Here is a 16,141-nt window from a genome sequence, read left to right on the forward strand (position 1 = left end):
CTGAATACACCTGAGTTCACAAACACACATATTTTCAAAGTTGCCAGGGAAAATGGTGAACTTCATGTTCACATGTTTAATAAAACTAAAACTATGCCTTTCCTCTTTCCAGATAACTACTCCCAACCAAGGACAAAAGACTAGAGGTCCTCTCTCCAGAGAGAATGGGCTGGAGGCCGTGGACTGAGGAATGCAAGGCTGAGCGCAGGAGGATGTATTCGCCAAAGCTTTGTCAGCCAGGCTCCATCCACACCCACTCCCCGGGAGGGGCCAAGCATCGAGGTTGTCCCTGGGAGTTCCCAGTGGAATGGCAGGGCCAGATCACCATGCACTGAAGGCCACCAGTGGACAAGCCCCGCCCCGATTACCCCGAGTGCCTCACCTTGAATGTGACCAGCGATGCGTCACCAAGGAGCATAAGAAAGCCCCTACCATGACAGAGCACACCAAGCAGCAAAGCAGGACCAGGAAACAGAGACGAGAACTCAGAACAAAGGTGATTCTTCATCCCTCACAGAAGCACACACACACACACAACCAAAAAAAGGGGGGGGGGCTATCGGAACTGCAAATACATCAGATATAAAAACTTCAGGAAGCTGAAAGATGAAACTGAGGAAATCTCTTAAAAACTGCAATAAAAAGGTGAAAGGGAGAACCGGCCATTGAGCCCAAGAGTTCAACCACAACATGAGAAGCCCTGGAACTCCTACAAGAGAACAGGAAACACAGGAGGATAAAGCATTGGTTCAGGAAAATTTCTGCCAAGTTAGCATGAGTTCCTAGACTTCAGGGTCCACAGGGTGGAAAGAAAACCCCCAGACTAAGTCACATCACGAACTTCCAATCACTGGACAAAGATTAACAGTTCCAGAAACGGGAGGAAAAACCGAAGTGTATGTACAGATTTGGGAGGTGACATCTATCTCTTGACCAGAAATACCCACAGCTGAAACACAACAAAAACAATGCCTTCTAAACTGTAAAAGGAACCTATTAATTATTAGGAGAAAAACCTTTTCAAATGTGGTAGACAAGAGAAAATTTGTCTTCTGTGCACCATTTTTCAGCTTCTGGTGGGTAGGATCTACCCAAATACTGGAGTCCACCAAAAAGTAAGCAAGGGTTCCAGAAAGCAGAGGGAGGGTGGAATCTTGCTAGATGAAGCAGGAGAGAAATTCAGGAACCAATGGGGGTGCAAGTGTGGACCAAATCCTGAGGCTGATCAGGCCAAGCAGCTGGACAGGACCAGGTCAGAAGACTGAAGATGCTTCCAACAGAGACCCAGTTCACAAAGAAAATTTACATGTGTGCAGAACATCAGATTAGTGAAAGCACCCAGAACCCTACCAACAATGCAGGTGGCAAAGAGAAATAGCACAGTGGATCACGGGGCTTGTGGTGAACGCTGCTTGTGTAATCCTGATAAAGCAATGCAGTACTGCTCTAACCAAAAAGTAGGACTTCTAACTGGGAAGACAGGGTGGACGCAGTTGTCAAAGAAAAACAAAGCTAGGCAGTGACACCAGCCAGATGGTGGAGGACAAGTCCCCAGCTTGTATCCCCCAGAAAGGACATGGTGGCAGCCATCCACCAACTGAAGAGCTTCAGGATCCACATAAGTGGCTCAGAAACCACCAGGGAGCTCAGGACTGAGGAGGGCTGCTTTGAGAGGGCAGGCCCAAGTCCCTTGGGGCAGATTCTACCACGACTTTGGTCCCGGCTACTGACCAAAAGCAGCCCTGCTGGCCACCACCTGCCAGCAGCCTCACCTAACCAGGGACTAGCAGGAGAGCAGGAGCCATGCCCATCCACAACCCCAGTCTCAGCCTGCCAACCAGACCCTTGGTAGATCCTGAAGCAGCCGTATGACGTGGATCCAGTCCCTCTGCACCTCAGTTCTGGAGGCAAACCAGAATATTCATGGCACGTATTACTTACATTAGCAAAGGAAACTTGCCAACATGAAATATTAAAGGGGAGAATAAAGTACACTTGAATGAACAAGTCTGACTCCCTGAGGCACTTACTTCTCTTGTTAATACACTCACATATAGAGCACTATAAATTATTCACTCTCTCCACATATAAATGCAATGTTATTGACCCACCATAAAAAGTATGGTTATCCAGAGATGGTTATCTGTAAGTACCGAGAGATTTGTGTAAATCTACCTAAATCTTTGCCTAAAATTAACCTATGGAGCCAGCACTATGGTGCAGCAGGTCAAGCCACTAGTTGCAACGCTGGCATCCCCTTTCAGAGTGCCAGGTTCAAATCTGAGCTGCCTTTGATTCAGGTTTCTGCTAATGCACCTGGGAAGGTTGAAGATGGTTCAGGTACTTGGGCCCTTGCCATCACATGACAAACGAGGATGAAATTTTTGGTGCCTGGCTCTGGCCTGACCCAGACCTGGCTGTTATGGCCATTTGAGGAACGAACCAGAAGATAGAAGATTCTCTCGCCTCTCGCTCTCATCACTCTACCTTACAAATAACTAAGTAAATCTTTTTTTTAAAAAAATTTTTTATTTAATTATTTGAGAGGTAGAGTTACAGCGAGAGGGAGAGTCAAAGAGAAAGGTCTTCCTTCCGTCGGTTCACTCTCCAAATGGCCACAACGGCTAGAGCTGCACCGATCTGAAGCTAGGAGCTTCTTCTGGGTCTCCCACATGGGTGCAGGGGCCCAAGGACTTGGGCCATCTTCTGCTGCTTTCCCAGGCCACAACAGAGAGCTGGATTGGAAGAAGAGCAACTGGGACTAGAACTAGCGCCCATATGGGATGCCAGTGCCACAGGTGGAGGATTAACCTATTGCAACACGGCACTGGCCCCACTAAGTATATCTTAAAAAAAAAAATCTAAAAAAGCTGACTGACCCCAACATATAAATTAGAGCCACAACACTGCCTTCTTTAATCTCTATCAAATGAAATATACATGTAGTAACAAAATCTATAAAATCTCACGTAAAATGCAGCAGACTCAATCATTTCCTCTTAACATTTTGCCTGAAAGAACCTTACTTGTGTATCTGGCACAGCAAGCATCTCCGACTCTTGGTGTGTAGGATGGCAGACTCTTCTGGGCATTGCAATATTCTAACAATTCAGCTGTCAGGTTGCACAGCTTCCCCTGGTTTTCTGAAAGACAGAAGCACTCCTCTCTGAAACATTCCCAGTACCACCATCAACAACACATAAGTTCAGACTTACCCATCAAAAAGCCCTCTAAGCATTGTACATTCTACTTTTAAATACAGAGAAGTGCACCTGCTCCTGGTTACCCTTAGCCATGCTGGGAGGGGCATGAAGGAAGCCTCTCAGGGCCACTTTCTTCATCAGCATCATTGTACTACGCTCAATCCAGGAAAACCCGCCGAGGTCAGTTTTACAATTATTTAAAAAAAATACTGAAAAGTACACCAAATATTTGTTTATGTGTTTAAAAGTCAGAGTTACAGAGAGACAGAGGTCTTCCATCTGCTGGTTCACTCCTCAAATGGCCGCAATGACCAGGGCTGGGCCAGGCCAAAGCTAGGAACTTCATCTGGGACTCCATGTGGGAGCAGGGGCCAATGCACTTGGGCCATCTTCCTCTGCTTTCCCAGGCCATTAGCAGAGAGCTGGGTCAGAAGTGGGGCAGTCAGGATTCGAACCAGCACCCACAGGGGTTGCAAGTGTCACAGGCAGTAGCTTTACAATGCTAGCCACAGCGCCAGACCCACAGCTGTGTTTTTGTAACTACATTTGCCTCAGTCGTTATGAGCCATTCTTCCTCAAAATAGCGAGTGACAAAAAAACCACTAGTCTCCTCCACTTCCCCTCACTTTTTAAGAAGTTCAAAGCAAGCACTTTTATCAACACAGAATAAAAGAACAACATAAACATGTCTCCAGCTTTGGTTTCTTACCTGGCATCTCATTTGGAATAGCATAAAACAAATTAGGGCTTATGATTTCTAATACATTCGCTTGTATGGTTTTATTAATTGGCAATTCTATCGTCTTCCACTGCTCACCTGTAGAGACAGCTGAAAACAAACACAGGTGAAACAGACAAGGTGTGTACTCTTCTCCCAGGATTCTATCTACCTAATTTGGTCATCAGCTCCTGATTCTCAGAGTGCCTATCTTTCCAAAATGGAGACAGGAATTCACGAAAGAATCAATTCCACTTGAGGAGTTTTGTGTTCCAAAAAAAGTCTGGTCTATAATGAGAGTACTTGAATGATTTCATTCTCATAGTACATGTCCATTTCAGTAGTGTATTTAGTATAAATCTTAAAATTAAATTTTAAGCAATACCCATTTGTATGATGAGCATTTACCTGATAATTAAAAACAAGTATAACGTTTGTTCAATAAGGTAATGATTACATTATAATAACTTTAATAATTTTAATAACTTATTATTAACCTATGTCCACAAAGCATATGTCTACAGCAAAGTTGTTGTTTAGGATGGGTAAATTTTCAAAGCCTATAAAAGCAAAAAGATAATAAATTTAAATATCAAATAAATGGTTAAAAACATTACCTTGAAGCCCCTGGGTGTCATCGTCAGCGCTATCTTCATGAACAGGTTGGTTATTTGGCAGGTCTTTATGAGGTGAGCCAGCTTTTAAAACCAGATGTTCACCAATAAGAACATCACTAACTATTCTGGGATAAGAAGTGGAAAGATCAGTGAGTTCAATTCCCACCCCATTTTCAGTGATTTCAACCACTCTGGCTTGGAGTTTTATCCCTGCTACACACATCTGAAATCTTGTTGTGGCTTCTTTAGTCCAATGTTCATTTCTAGGCTGTACATCTGGAAAATAAGAATAGCATCAGGAAGAATTCTAAACGCAAGCTGCTTTTTTGCTCCAATAATATTCAGGACTGAGTCCTTTGCCAAGTTTACCACTCGAGTCGGCAATTTTGAGAAACCTTTTCTCCTTCCTCAATTACACATCAACATCCTCCATGCCCACAGTACAGACTGTGCATTAGCTAGTGACTCCAGGGTTTTGGGGTGGCGAATCTTTCCTTAACCTCCCCCCAGCTCTCATCGGTACCCAGCATTTTTTCAATAGCCAAAAATAAAGGAGTATTTCTTTTACACTGTGCCATCATATTCTGTTACACACACAATGATGAATTACCAATTATGCTAGTGAAAGATGCCAACCGATACACTTTCATTTTTGTGAACAATTTCAAAACGTCATTTTAAATTACTTCAAGAATGTCTTTCCCTGGGTCATGTTGGCTGACACCTTTATTTTCTTGGCAGTGATTCTCAAGCTTGAAGCGTGCACCCAGATCACCTAGAGGTTTGTTGGAACACAGATCTCAGGGCCCACCTCAGAGTTTCTAATTTGTTGGGGGGGGGTGGGGCCTGAGAAAATGCATGTTTTAAAAATTCCCATGCTTATACTCTAAGTTTGGGGGTCAGATGTTGAGAAACACTGACATAAACACAGTAACGAAGAACAATAATCTCACACTGACTGCAAAGTAAGTAGGAGGACAATAGATGAGCAAAGCAACGCTGTTTCCTGATATGACTACTGTTAAGATTCTGGAATCCAACCTTCCATAATCTCCATGTGCAAGCAGAAGTAATGCACACCCATACATGTGCTCTCAATACTTGAGGACAGCACTAGTATTCTCCTGATGAGGAAAATTGAGACAATTCACCTCAACATTTCTCAGCAGGTGGGTAGCAGAGTTGGCTCTGCAGTCTGTTCTCTTAAGTCACAATGGTCCTCCTGCATCTCTTTTGTAACTTGTTTTCACCACTGAAATAATGACCGAGTATTTCTCTCAATAGCACTCATTTGACATCATTTTGATGACTGTGAAGTAACAGCCAACAAACAGAACTCTGGGTGCCAGACTCTGTCCTAAACATACATGCAGTCCTCACAGCACCCCTGTGAAATGGGGATTGCCATCACCCACCAACGATGCAGCTCATCACCAAACCAATCCTACAGGACAGCAGCTCAGGTGCCGCAGCTACTGACAGCAGGGTGTCATGAATTTCCTCGCAGCTAAGCTTGGCACAGTTCCCAGGTCTTTTTGGAATAAATTACTGGAAGTAACACTGTTTAGTTAGGAGGAATGAGTAATTCATGTCCTTAAGGAAGCCTGTGAAATGCCTTCAAGAGTACTGTCAGTCTGTCTTCCCAGCATTACAGAAAAGCAGCCACTCCAATACCAACTACTGGGGGCATTCTGACCAACATCCTAAAGAGAATGCATCTCTAAGTTTCACAAGATGAAGGAGGATCTTTTAACTCACACAAAATGTTTACATCCACAGACACTGATGCGTAATAGATTATATACCTTAAGAATCAGAAAACATCACACTCTGTCTCATACCTACTAGCCAGCACTTTATCCCCTGGAACGGAAGTTGTAAAAATGTTGATGATATCATTTGCAATTCATCTGCAGTAACTTCTTCGGTGTTTCCGTAATCCACAAAATGTACTTTAACGTTTCCATTAGGTAAGATTTCCTTGACTAAAGCACGGTACCAATTACCATCACCTAGATTTAACAGAAAATTGGGGACTTGGGACATGTGAAATCCTTATCTTGAAAAACATATTCTCTATCTAAAGCAGCTAATAAACCTGCTCTCGAGTGTGACAGCAAACCATGGTGACACCATCTAACATCTCGCTCCCTGTTAGTCTCACTGGCCCACTGTCCAGCCAGAGTCTAAATGCAGCCACCCATCTCCTATAAAGTGGGCCAGCCCAGAAAGATGCCTAGAAGACTACTCCCAAAGTGCAGGGTTCCAATCCCCGGCTCCCTTATGCTGTAGGAAAGTGTACAACTTTGCCTCTCCTGCCGTTCTGGGCAGGACAAAGGAAGTAAGCCTTGCTCAGCAAGATCTAGCCTGCCTGCCCCCGGGTTTTACGCGGAGCCAGCTCCTTTATTTCTCAGATTCCTTCTCAGTTTGGGCAGGGGCATTCCATACTCCACACCACTGACCCTACACTCAAACAACCAGGTTAGTTTTTTCATTCAAAAATTCCTAGGTTAAGACTTCTCAAACCCCATTTTTTACAGTGTATCCAAAATTTTTACTGTACCACTTATTTCTAATATAAATTAATGATTTCATTCATAATGTATCCAACAAACAGAATGTGAAGGTTAAGGTAAAACTTAATGAAGCTGAACATACTTGTTAACCTTCAAGACTTAGCATACTCCAACTTAGAGTGTCATGGCTTAAATTGGCTTAGACTGTGTTACTTGTTATTTGATGATATAAAACACAGTAAAAAAAAAAAAAACCTATTTGCAATAAAGTGAAGATGTCTCATCACTTTCAAATTAAACATGCACAAGGGGTCCAGAATAAACAATGAACCTGAAGTGAACTCTTCCACTAGCTAACATTTTAATATTACTGGAATTTCTAGGAAGTAAAGCATTAAAATAATGCTTAACCATGCAAAAAACCTAAGTCACCTGGAGGCTCCTTGTTACATCTTAAGCATCCACTTAATTCTGGCTGTGAAAAATACATGTTTGAGTATGGAGAAGAAAAATACAAGCTCAAAATAAGGGTTGAATGTCAAGAAACCAAAGGTTCTAACAGTCACAATTACACCCAACTACAACTTACCTCCAAAAAAAGCACAACAAGGTTGCCCTATTTCTGCCTTAAAACCATTAGGCAACTTCTGCTGGCAATATTCTGCAAGTGATTTGTTCAGATCACTGAGTTTCTGTAAGGCTGAAAATAAATACATAAGCAACATTTAACTTAAAAATACAGAATGTAGACTTTCCTATAAAGACAGAAAATGTTTCGATCATAAAAATCTCAAGTATATCACCAAACTGTTTAGTAAACTACATGCTTTTCCTTACAAAAAAAAAAAAAAAATGGGAAGAGGGAGACACCGTGTCCCACATCAGAGTGCCCAGGTTTGTCTCCCAGCACCCGACTCCAGCTTCCCATCCACGCGGACTGAGAGGCAACTGAAATGGCCCACGTCACTGGGTTCCTGCCCCCTCCACGGAGCAGCTGGACTGTGTTCCCAGTTCCCAGCTTGGGCCTCAGCCATCGAAGGTATTTCAGGAATAAATCAGTGGATGAGAGCTCTGATTCTCTCAAAATAAATTTTTTAAAAAGTTACTGGACAAATAAGTCATTCGTGATTAATACTCTCAATAATTCTAAAGCCAGCAGTTTACTGGCACAGAGACAAGCTACGCATTATCGCCAATATACCAGAGCGCGAGCTCTGCAAGTGGACAAGGCGGCGGTGGCACGCGAGCATGTTCAGAAAGTCAGATAAAGGATATCCTGGAAGAGTAAATAAATTACTAAACAGAGGACACAGGTAACATATGCTGAAGAGATTCAGGGAGCTTTCGAGCTCTGTGTGCTGGAGGTTTCATAGAGAAACCCAAAGTGCAACACATTTGAGAGAAAGGAGAGGGTATTCCAGGAGGAAGAAACAGCTCCAAGATAAAAGGCAGAATTGCAGAATTAGGCAGCCAAACACCACTTGGTGGGCAGCAGTGTGGCAAAGCAGAGCAGTGAAACGGCACTCCAGGAAGTGGAGCAACTGCAAGTCCCAAAGCGACAACTGTCATAACCACTTTGGGAACTGGCATTCATTAACTGATGCTAAAATACACACACAACTCCTCCTGACCCAGTAATCGTATTCCTGGATAAAGACACATGGAAATGCACGTATACATGCACCTTCTCCTTAGCTTCAAACTGGAAAGAAGCCAAATGTCCAGTGGTACACAGGAGTAATAAATCACAGAGCATGCCTACCATATGCAGCAACAGGAACAAGCTGCATCGACACTCACAGGTCGGGGGAGCTCAGGAAAGGGAAGGCAGGGAGCTGCCATTGTGGGATTCCAGATTTAGCCCCAACCTGGGATGCCCAAATCCTGTAAACTGCTCCACTTTCAATCCAGCTCCCTGCTGATGTGCCTGGGAAGCAACACAGGATGGCCCAACTACTTGGGCCCCTGCACCTACATGGGCGACCCAGACGGAGTTTCTGGCTCCTGGCTTCAAGCTGACCAAGCTCCAGCTGTTGCAGCCAATTGGGGAGTGAACCAGCAGATGGAAGATTAATCTGTCACTCTTTCTTTAAAAATTTATTTAAAATATTGATTTATTTATTTACTTGAAAGTCAGAGTTATACAAAGAGAGAAGGAGAACAGAGAGAGAGAGGTCTTCCATATGCTGGTTCACTCCCCAATTGGCTGCGACAGCCAGAGCTGCGCCGATCCGAAGCCAGGAGCCAGGAGCCAGGAGCCTCCTCTCTGTCTCCCATGTGGGTGCAGGGGCCCAAGGTCCTGAGCCATCTTCTACTGCCTTCCCAGGCCATAGCAGAGAGCTGGATAGGAAGTGGAGCAGCCAGGATGTGAACCGGCACCCATATGGGATGCCGGCACCGCAGGTGGTGGCCTGACCTGCTATGCCACAGCACCAGCCCCTTAAATGATTTAAAAAAAAAAAAAAAAAAAAAAAAAAAACCTGAAGCACAAAGGACGACATTTTGAGGGATCCTGTTTGTTCAAAACCAAGGAAAAGTAATTGATGCCTTCAGAAGGTAGGGTTGGGGTTATTTTCACCAACTATAGGAGGAGACATGAGGGAAACTTTGGGATACTAGTAATGTTTTCTTTTTTTTAATATTTATTTTATTTGAAAGGCAGAGTTTACATAGAGAGGCAGAGGCAGAGGCAGAGAGATCAATCAAGCGAGCTTCCATCTGATGGTTCACTGCCCAAATGGCCACCCAGGAGCTTCTTCCAGGTCCCCACATGGCTGCAGGGGCCCAAGGACTTGGGCCATCTTCTACTGCTTTCCCAGGCCATAGCAGAGAGCTGGATCAGAAGTGGAGCAGCCGGGACTTGAACTGGCATCCATATGGGATGTTGGCATCTGCAGGCGGCGGCTTTACCGGCTACACCACAGCACCGGCCCCAGTTTTATTCCTTGACCCAGAGGTTGGATAGACGATGCTGACCGTGGTAACTGATTATGCTGCCTTCCTAATGAAGTATTCCTCTGTATATATGTACGTATGCATGTTATACTTCAATAAGACAATTAAATTTCATTCTCAAAAATGAATTCAGGAGGCATTCTATGAAATCTAGGCTGGCTTATTTGGAGCAAAATGGATCCAACTGGAGGACATCATGTTGTGTAAAACAAGCCAGACCCAGAAAGACAATTACCTTTATTTTATTTTATTTTATTTTTTTGACAGGCAGAGTGGACAGTGAGAGAGAGAGCAAGACAGAGAGAAAGGTCTTCCTTTGCCGTTGGTTCACCCTCCAGTGGCCGCCGCGGCCGGCGTGCTGCGGCCAGCGCACCGCGCTGATCCGAAGCCAGGAGCCAGGTACTTCTCCTGGTCTCCCATGGGGTGCAGGGCCCAAGCACTTAGGCCATCCTCCACTGCACTCCCTGGCCACAGCAGAGAGCTGGCCTGGAAGAGGGGCAACCGGGACAGAATCCGGCGCCCCGACTGGGACTAGAACCTGGTGTGCCAGCGCCGTAAGGTGGAGGATTAGCCTAGTGAGCCACGGCACCAGGACAAGTACCTTCTATGCAGGAACTAAAATGTAAAAAAACAAAAAAGAAAAAAATAAAGAAATGTCTGTCTCAGTATTGCTCCAAATATAGTTTTGTAAAACTCTTATACCTTTGTCCAACAAATGATTAAGAACACTATACTACTACAGTTTAATGCTCTGCAATTTCTTTAAAATTTACTGTATATGGGTGAAAGTCATTTTTCCCTTCAATTACCATTTATAGCCATTGTCTATTTCCACTAAATGAGGGTCTTTTTGCTTTTCATTAATTAAATTTCTTACTCAGTAAAAAAAAAAAAATCTAAGCTGGCTTAAACAAAGAGATTGCATAAGAGACAAAAATCAACTAAGTATAATCCAATCTTCCTTGGAAACACAAATACCACCTGGTGCTTCTTGGGAGGAGAGTACTTTGATCAGGATAAGGAACAGACTCATCCAGAGGTCTTATCTATGCCAGTGTAGTTGTAAACAGAAACAAAGAGGTAACTTACCATCATCTTTAAACACATGGCAATAGAATTCTCCAGGGCTGTATATCATACAGACCATAACATCTATGGTTTGGTCAGCAGCAAGTTCGACCCATGTCCATGATAGCGTACTTACTTTTCCTTCTACACCCAGGGGAACTGTGGAAAGAAACAAGTACGTCCAAAAAAAAAAAATGCACAGAGCAGGGTGGGGGACGGGGAGCACGTGGCAGGCACTGGTGGGCTGCTGAGGAATTTTCCACTGACATTCTGAGTGACTTTACAGAAAAGTTAATCTTAACAATTAGTCATTATTACCACACCGAATTTCAATTTTACAATTCTGGTTCAACAGCTAGTGATGCGTAAGACTCTGAAGGTTTCCGTTTTCAAACTCTTAGCATGTATTTAGCTGAACGCTTGGATGAAAAGACGGAGAGCACTCGGCAGCGGTTCTGAAAGTGGGAGAAGCCGCACAGCACGGGCCCCTCAGGACCCCAACGCGGACATTTCACTCACCGCCAGCTTCTTTCCCGTCACCAGGTTTGTCCGTCAGGACTCCGCACTCCTCGGTGGCAAGGCCTGCGTGCACGAGTACTTTGCCGATGCTGACGTTGGATGTCCCGGATTTATCTATCAGCTCCACCAGGGAACTGGTTTCTAGCTTGCCCACCACTCTCACCGTGATCATTTTGTTCTGCACCATTTTCTTCATGAGACAAACAGCTTCTGGAGTCCAAATTCCTAATAATGGCTTTACCCCTGACAAGTAAAATAGCATGAAGAGGATTCTTAAAGCAAGCACTTAGAAATGTAGCTCCTAACTTCCACAAAGTGAAACTTGAGAAAGCTACGGTAAATACCTGAGGAGGATTTCTTCAACATGAAAACAAATGTAAAATTAACCAAGAGAAAGCCTACAAAGCCTCCATTCCTCTGCATGAGACAAATCCTAATTCCACTGATTTGAGGTGTCCAGAAAGGCAGGTCTATTGTGTCAGTAAATAGACTAGCCACTGCCTGGGGAGCAGGGATGAACAGCGAACAGGCACACTGTACCTCACCAGGGGGATGGAAACGTTGTAATATACTTAAAGAGTCATCACTGTACTCCTAAGTGCATTTATGATAAAAATCGCTGAATTGTATACCCAAATTGTAAATTAAAGCTCAGTGAAGAAAATCATGAGCAAAAATATGAAACAATCCAGGATGAAATACTGGTCCCCTGCATTAACACATGATATATTTGTAGCACTTACTTAACAATACTGAAAAAAGAATGTACAATGTACTTGTGCTTAAGTCAGTTCAAAAAATACAAGAGCCAACTAACTTCTATCAGCATGTGCAGCCTCGCTGGGAATGAAGCAAGCTGAAATGTCTTCAGCTGATCAGAACGGACCAAGATGAAACAGTACAGGAAAACCTTTCTGGCACATGAATGCCTGGAGGAACTCAGGCCCTCCCACTCCTGTGGTGGGTGTACAGATTAGTTAATCCCTTCTTTGGAGGTCAGTGTACAATATGCATCAGAAATGTGAAAAGATGACTGGCATTCCCATTCCACCAGGGAGCACAACCTGAGGAAATATATCGTCAGTTTAACTACATTTTGCAATGACTGAAAGAGCTCTGCTAACGGCCGAGGCCTGGAAATACACCTGATACTGGACACTCAGTTACACTGCAGCGCAAGTGAATGAGGCGGCTGAAGCCCATTAAATGACATGGAAAGACCCCGATCCTGGTGGGACAGGCTGCACACACACTAATTCCTAAGTACAAGATCATAATGTTTTTATGGTTCTGACAAGCAAGTTTCCCCTTCTTCCTGTCTCGTATTTTTCATCTTTAGGTTTTAGTATTTTAAGACTATAGGGATCACTCAAGCGTCATACCTGCCAGTACACACTTTATAGCTTGCATTGGCAATTCCAGCAACTTTGGGACGATGGGACAGAGTCTCGTCAAACTAAGGATTTCAAAGTTTCCATAATCCACATAGCCTACCAGTACAGAATCTTCAGAAGCGTAAGCCAGGACGGTGGCACGGTACCACTGGTCATCCTCTGAAAATGGAGACACAACTGCAAATGATTTTCCAACCAGAACACGAACTTCTCCTGCCCTAGTGAGAGGTTTACTCCCACAGAGAACGTCAAGCTTTACCCAGCAGTGTCTTTACTAAGCACTGCTACTTTTCCTTATCAGAAGACTCCAACTCCCGAAACCTAAGCTTCGTTAAAGGCTTACTACGGTAATTATGTCACAGGCTGTCATTATTAATTTATATGCCTTGTCTCTCCAGCAGACAGCTCATTAGCACAGAGAATACATCCTGATCACGTGACTCCCCAAGGTTTTGATCAATACATGAACCAGCTGCAAGCAAGCAGGGCCAATTTTAGAACACCGGGCAATACGTGCCAACCAGATTCCACCAGTCAAGTAATCTGTTGACTGGAAACTTACTCTTGAACCTCTCTTTAGCCAACAGTAAAGGAACCTGGTTATCACAAGGTAAGATTTGTGCAGCTACAAAAGGCCAAGATACGATAGCTCTGTGCTGCCAGGCCCTCCTGCTATTAAAAACAATAAAAACCCAAAAACCTAATAAAGGCATGAACCAGGAGGTTCCACATTCGCACACAGCATTTACAGAAGCAGAATTATTCATACCAGTGTCCAAATCCTAAAGTTCTCCTTTGCCACCCCCATACCTTATACCCTTATGTTTAGTATGACTGGTCTTTTGACACAAAAGTAATAGGTACACTGTAACACTCGAGTCAGATGGAGTCATTCCCTGCACACCAGGTTTCACTTCAGTTATTTTTACTTAGCCCTAAGTGGAAAATCCAGCGACACTCTTTCCTTACCTGAGAACTGAGCACAACATATATCACCAATGGTTGGATAAAAATCAGAGCGTCGAGACACTTGGCCACAGTACTCACTAAGGGACGCTTGAAGTCCAGCAAGCTTATCTGTAGATACAGACCACATCTTAAACAAAACGAATACATATCTGTCTTCATTTCTGTTTCTGCATGTTCAGTCTCTTCAAGTATGGTATCTTCATAGGACAAGTCAGGAAAATTTACTTACGACCACTTTGTAGTTGCTGACAAAAGAAGTCTTCTGGCGTTTGAATGTGGGCAACCACACCACAAAATTCATCACCTACATTCAAGGTTAGCACTTTTGGAATCAGGTCACTTCTGTCGACAACAATTTTGTTTTCAGCTGTCATTTTTCCAACATCTTCAGGATCACCTTATCAGAACATGGAAAAATAAGCACTTTTAAAGATACCAAAGTAAATTTTTAAAGTTATGCATACTCTATTTTGTAAGAGTATGGGGGCAAGTGTTGTGGTATAGCAGGTTAAGCTGCTGCCTACGACGCTGGCATTCCATATGGGTTCTGTTTTGAGGCCTGGCTGCTCTACTGCCAATCCAGCTCCCTGCTAATACACCTGGGAAAACAGAAGATGGCCCAAGTGCTTGGGCCCCTGCTCCCACATGGGAGACCCTGAAGAAGCTCTGGGATCCTGGCTTCAGCATGGCACAGTCCCAGCTGTTGTGGCCACTTTGGGGAGTGAACCAGCAGATGGAAGACCTCTCTCTCTGTATATCTCCAACTCTGTCTTTCAAAAAAAAAAAAAAAAAAAATATATATATATATATATGACTACGACTGAGCAAGTCCTTTGGAACATAGCAATCAGAGCCCATGGGGTTTCTTCTTCTAAGTAAAAGATGTTTACAATACAGTTTTCTGTACTACCAAAAAGCTAGATTGGACCCAAGAAAGAAAATCAGCAGCATAAAAAAATTCATATGTAATGAAAAAGTCCTATAACAGAATCTTAATCTCTAAAAGAGTTCAAGAAAACATACTTGGGATAACTACCTTCTCCTGATACTTACACAAAAGCACATCAGATTAGAAGCCATTCTACAGTAAAATGATAAACCCTGTAGGAAGTAATTCACTATGATAAAGTTATAAGCTTAATTATAAATTCAATAAAAATTCACTAGACAGTTAAAAAAGGAACAAGCAATACAAGTTACAAGGAAAGCAGAAAAAAAAAATCAGGGCTCATGTACAGACTAAAGAGGAGGGGTCAAGCACAATGGGAAACAGCTCAGAAAATAAGAAAACTTACAGAAGTTCATGGCTGACAAAAACCCAAGTTCCCAGGGATACAGCATTTTTTTTTTTTTTGTATTGTAGGATTTATTTTTTGAAAGGCGGGTGTGTGTGTGTGTGTCTTCCATCTTCTGGTTCACACCCCAAATCACAATGGCCAGAGCTGCTTCCATCCAAAGCAAGGAGCCAGGAGCTTCTTCCAGGTCTCTGACGTGGGAGCAGGGGCCCAAAGACTTGGCTCATCTTCCACCGCTTTCCCAGGCAACAGCAGAGGGCTTCATCAGAAGTGGAGCAGCGGGGACTCAAACCGGCACCCATATGAGATGCCGGCACCGCAGGCGCCAGCTTTACCCACTATGCCACAGCACCAGCCCCACAGCACGTTTTTAAGGTCAAGATTAGAGAGACATACCATGGCACTAACTTATTAGAATCCAGAAAGACAAAGAAAACCTACTGCTTTAAGGAATGAAGGATAAGATACTATTCAGATAGAACTGGGGTCAAGTAAAAGCCAACACCTAAGTAAGGGAGAAGGCGAAAGGAAACAAGACCGACGAGCCACCACCGCCCTTTCCCCAGGAAGGAGCGCTGCACTGGAGTCGGGCGACTTAGATCCTGGTTCTACGTCCCCCGGGGTCTCAGGGCAGCCCCCTGTTCCCGTCAGCATCTGTTCCTCCAGGACAAAGTGGGCAGTCTCAATGGTCTCTCTCAGCCATATGAGTCCACCCTCCAAAGAAGATCCTCCAAAGACTTTTGCTGCTTTTTACATTCTAGACTGAGCACCTACCTACGTCAGATGCCATGCTAAGCAGTGGTAACAGACCATGGTCTTTGCTCCTAGACCAGATCTTGTAAGGGACAGGAGACACTCAGGTCAGAAGTTACAGTGTGGTAAATGTT

General features: G+C 43.8%; 1 protein-coding gene across 7 annotated transcripts in view; it reads right to left on the reverse strand.

Annotated features, from left to right (window-relative positions):
- Positions 1–16,141, reverse strand: part of TDRD1 (tudor domain containing 1) — a 48,537-nt gene that overhangs the window by 5,439 nt on the left and 26,957 nt on the right. For 6 of the 7 annotated variants that reach the window (XM_051823650.2, XM_051823651.2, XM_051823647.2 and 3 more), the window contains exons 12-21: positions 14,189–14,356; positions 13,960–14,067; positions 12,979–13,149; positions 11,597–11,839; positions 11,099–11,236; positions 7,644–7,754; positions 6,380–6,550; positions 4,539–4,814; positions 3,913–4,032; positions 3,027–3,143 (exon numbers count right to left, since the gene is read on the reverse strand). In XM_051823650.2, coding sequence (XP_051679610.2) covers positions 3,027–3,143; positions 3,913–4,032; positions 4,539–4,814; positions 6,380–6,550; positions 7,644–7,754; positions 11,099–11,236; positions 11,597–11,839; positions 12,979–13,149; positions 13,960–14,067; positions 14,189–14,356 — 1,623 coding nt within the window. The remainder of the gene's footprint in view (positions 1–3,026; positions 3,144–3,912; positions 4,033–4,538; positions 4,815–6,379; positions 6,551–7,643; positions 7,755–11,098; positions 11,237–11,596; positions 11,840–12,978; positions 13,150–13,959; positions 14,068–14,188; positions 14,357–16,141) is intronic. The other variant, XM_070057187.1, reaches the window with a different exon arrangement.

The sequence above is a fragment of the Oryctolagus cuniculus genome, chromosome 15 (assembly GCF_964237555.1).
Source record: "Oryctolagus cuniculus chromosome 15, mOryCun1.1, whole genome shotgun sequence".
Lineage (NCBI taxonomy): Eukaryota > Metazoa > Chordata > Mammalia > Lagomorpha > Leporidae > Oryctolagus > Oryctolagus cuniculus.